Genomic DNA, 2,388 nt, shown 5'->3' with positions numbered 1-2,388 from the left:
CCCGGCAGGAGCGTGGTGGGGCCAGACTCTGCTCTCCTCAGAGAGATGGGGGCTGGGCTGCCCCCGGACCTTGTGATCTGCCTCGGGACTGAGGGGAATCCATCTCGTGTGTTTGAAGTGCTGTACAAGGCGCTACGCAAAATACGATTCAAGCTTTTGTCTTTGCAAAAATCTCTTCAGAGCAAGAGAGCTCTCGCTGTGAGGTAAAACCACTGATCACAAGTTAGGGTGGCTGGTAAGGGAGAAGAAAAAGATGAGTGAAAGTGTATTTCTTTTCTAAAAAGGATTGCCAGGATTGCAGTCGGGTTCTCTCTCCAGTTGCTATGGCAATCCCAATCTACCTAGCTCGATGTAGCATGAGGAATTGATTCTCTGGATTGCTGAAAAGCTCCATCTGCTCGCCTGTGCCTCTTCCAGGGCCGGAGGAGGGTGGGTGGAAAAGGGTTCTAGAGCCAGCGTCTAGAGATTCCCCTTCTGGCACAAAGTGGGTTTGTGCAGGCTTAGCTGGTACCTTAAAGTGCTGTGGCTGGACGGAGGTGGATTCTGCTGATCCCTGCACTGCTGCTTTGGGGCATTTTACCCGTTTGATCCTGACTGCTCTACGGTGAGAGGCCTCGGGTCAGCCACGAGCCACCCGTGCTGGCAGGAACCGCTACTGCACGAGCGTTGCCGGGTGAATTCCCAGTCCCTTCTTATGAAAAGTCAAAAATAGTCAAATAACGCTCTCAAAAGCCAACCTGGTGCCAGTTTGGGTGGATGTGGCTCCACACGGGATGTGACCAGCTGTAAGAGGGGATGGCAGCACGGGGGTCCCCACCGCGCGTGTGGAAGCGAGGGGCTGTTGGGGGCTGCTCTCGGGGGATGAGGCCAAGGCATTAAGCCATTAAGGGCAGCAGAGAGGTGCTCCTGCTCTCTGAATCACTCTTTAAAAATCTCCCTGGCGAGCCAGCACTTTATTTGGAGTTGATGCAAAATGGCACCTGCAGGCACTCCAGTCATTAGAGATGCAGATTTTGTGGCTTTCCCATAACATCTTTCAAACCCTGGACATTTGCATTTTACTTGAGGGGTTTACTCATCAGATTGATATGTATGTAGCTGGCATCGAGGCTCCAGTGTGTCATATGTACGTATCCTAAAACATTACCAGTTATTAAACAAATGAGATCGATTTCCCTGATGGCTTCCCCACTACCTGCAAAAGACTGGCGCGGTTTTGATAACGTCCACACGCTGCGTGTCAGCGGTTCCCTGTGCGGACGGCCTCTCTTTTACAGCCACAAGCTGGGCCTCCAAAGTCCTCCTCAAACACCTTATTCTTGTGACATGGAATCATTCAAACCACGCTCTGTGCGTGGCTTAACCCTTGCCTGGGAAGCTCCCTGCTAAGCAGCACGTCTTCTAAGTTAATGTTTCAGCGATTAAACTCTGCCCACTCCATCAGGATTGCAAGGGCAGCGCGTACGAAAATCGCCACGTTCTTAAAAGTACAAAAGCGACCTGTTTAGCTCATGTAATTCAATGTGCAGAACTGAAACTCTGCTCCCATTGCAATTGCAATTTGCCAGTGACTTCGGCGCAGTCAAGAGCTGCAGCCCCAATTTCTCTGTTTCACTGCTTTAAAGTTGCTTCCTCCTGTTTTCTTCTCGCGAGTTCCCATCTCTGGCTCCAGTTTCTCACAGGGACTCTCTCTTAAGTGGAGCCAAAATACTGCGTGGTGGGACGGAGTAAAATGAGAGAACAAAGTATCCAAACTGGCAGGGCCGAGGCCAAAGAGGTTTGGGTACCCGGGTGAGCGTCACCTGCTGAAGCGCTGGCTGCTCACGGTAGGAACCTTTTTAGTCCCTTTAGTAGAAACGAGCGCCCCACATCAGAGGCATTTACTTCGATACTACAGTACAGGTTCTGGCAGATCTATGAACTCACCCTCCTTTACTATTTTGGGAAAGGGATGAATAGAAGCCGCCCACAAACCCCTCGGAGAATAAAACTCCAGACTCTCTTACTGTTGTCGGGAGGTGCGGGGGCACAGCCTCCGCTTCTGCTGCCTGGGCTCCAGGAGGCTGAAGGGTGCCCGGACCCCGAGGATCTGCTCCCCTCAACAAGGTTTTCAGTGACGCTCCCACCGAAGCCCATTCCTGATGTGCCGGGCTCAGCAGGGCTCAGCGAGAGCTGCTCCTGGACATCGAACCTGGCATCAAACTCAAAGAACGTCATGCAGGCGGGCGACTCGGGCTGGGCCTTCGCTGCAGCGCTGGGGACAGAAACAGATTGTAAGAGCTCTTTCGGTATCACTGCCCCAGAGGAATTTCGTGCTCTAGGCGTTTCAGTTAGGGACCCTGCAGGATTACGAGGAGCTCACCTCAGGACGTGGCTGTGGTGCGGCTC

The 2,388-nt window shown here is 52.6% G+C and overlaps 1 protein-coding gene across 1 annotated transcript in view; it reads right to left on the bottom strand.

Moving 5' to 3' along the window:
• The window catches only part of LOC104275846, a gene marked incomplete at its 5' end in the record, with an annotated part of 4,545 nt that overhangs the window by 1,339 nt on the left and 818 nt on the right, over nucleotides 1–2,388 (bottom strand). Inside the window, one exon of the mRNA XM_009871905.1 lies at nucleotides 2,127–2,254. Coding sequence (XP_009870207.1) covers nucleotides 2,127–2,254 — 128 coding nt within the window. The remainder of the gene's footprint in view (nucleotides 1–2,126; nucleotides 2,255–2,388) is intronic.

Source organism: Apaloderma vittatum, unplaced genomic scaffold (assembly GCF_000703405.1).
Source record: "Apaloderma vittatum isolate BGI_N311 unplaced genomic scaffold, ASM70340v1 scaffold36276, whole genome shotgun sequence".
NCBI classification, from domain to species: Eukaryota; Metazoa; Chordata; class Aves; order Trogoniformes; family Trogonidae; genus Apaloderma; species Apaloderma vittatum.
The sequence above is the reverse complement of the archived record's forward strand: the minus strand, read 5'-3'. Positions and strand labels throughout refer to the sequence as shown.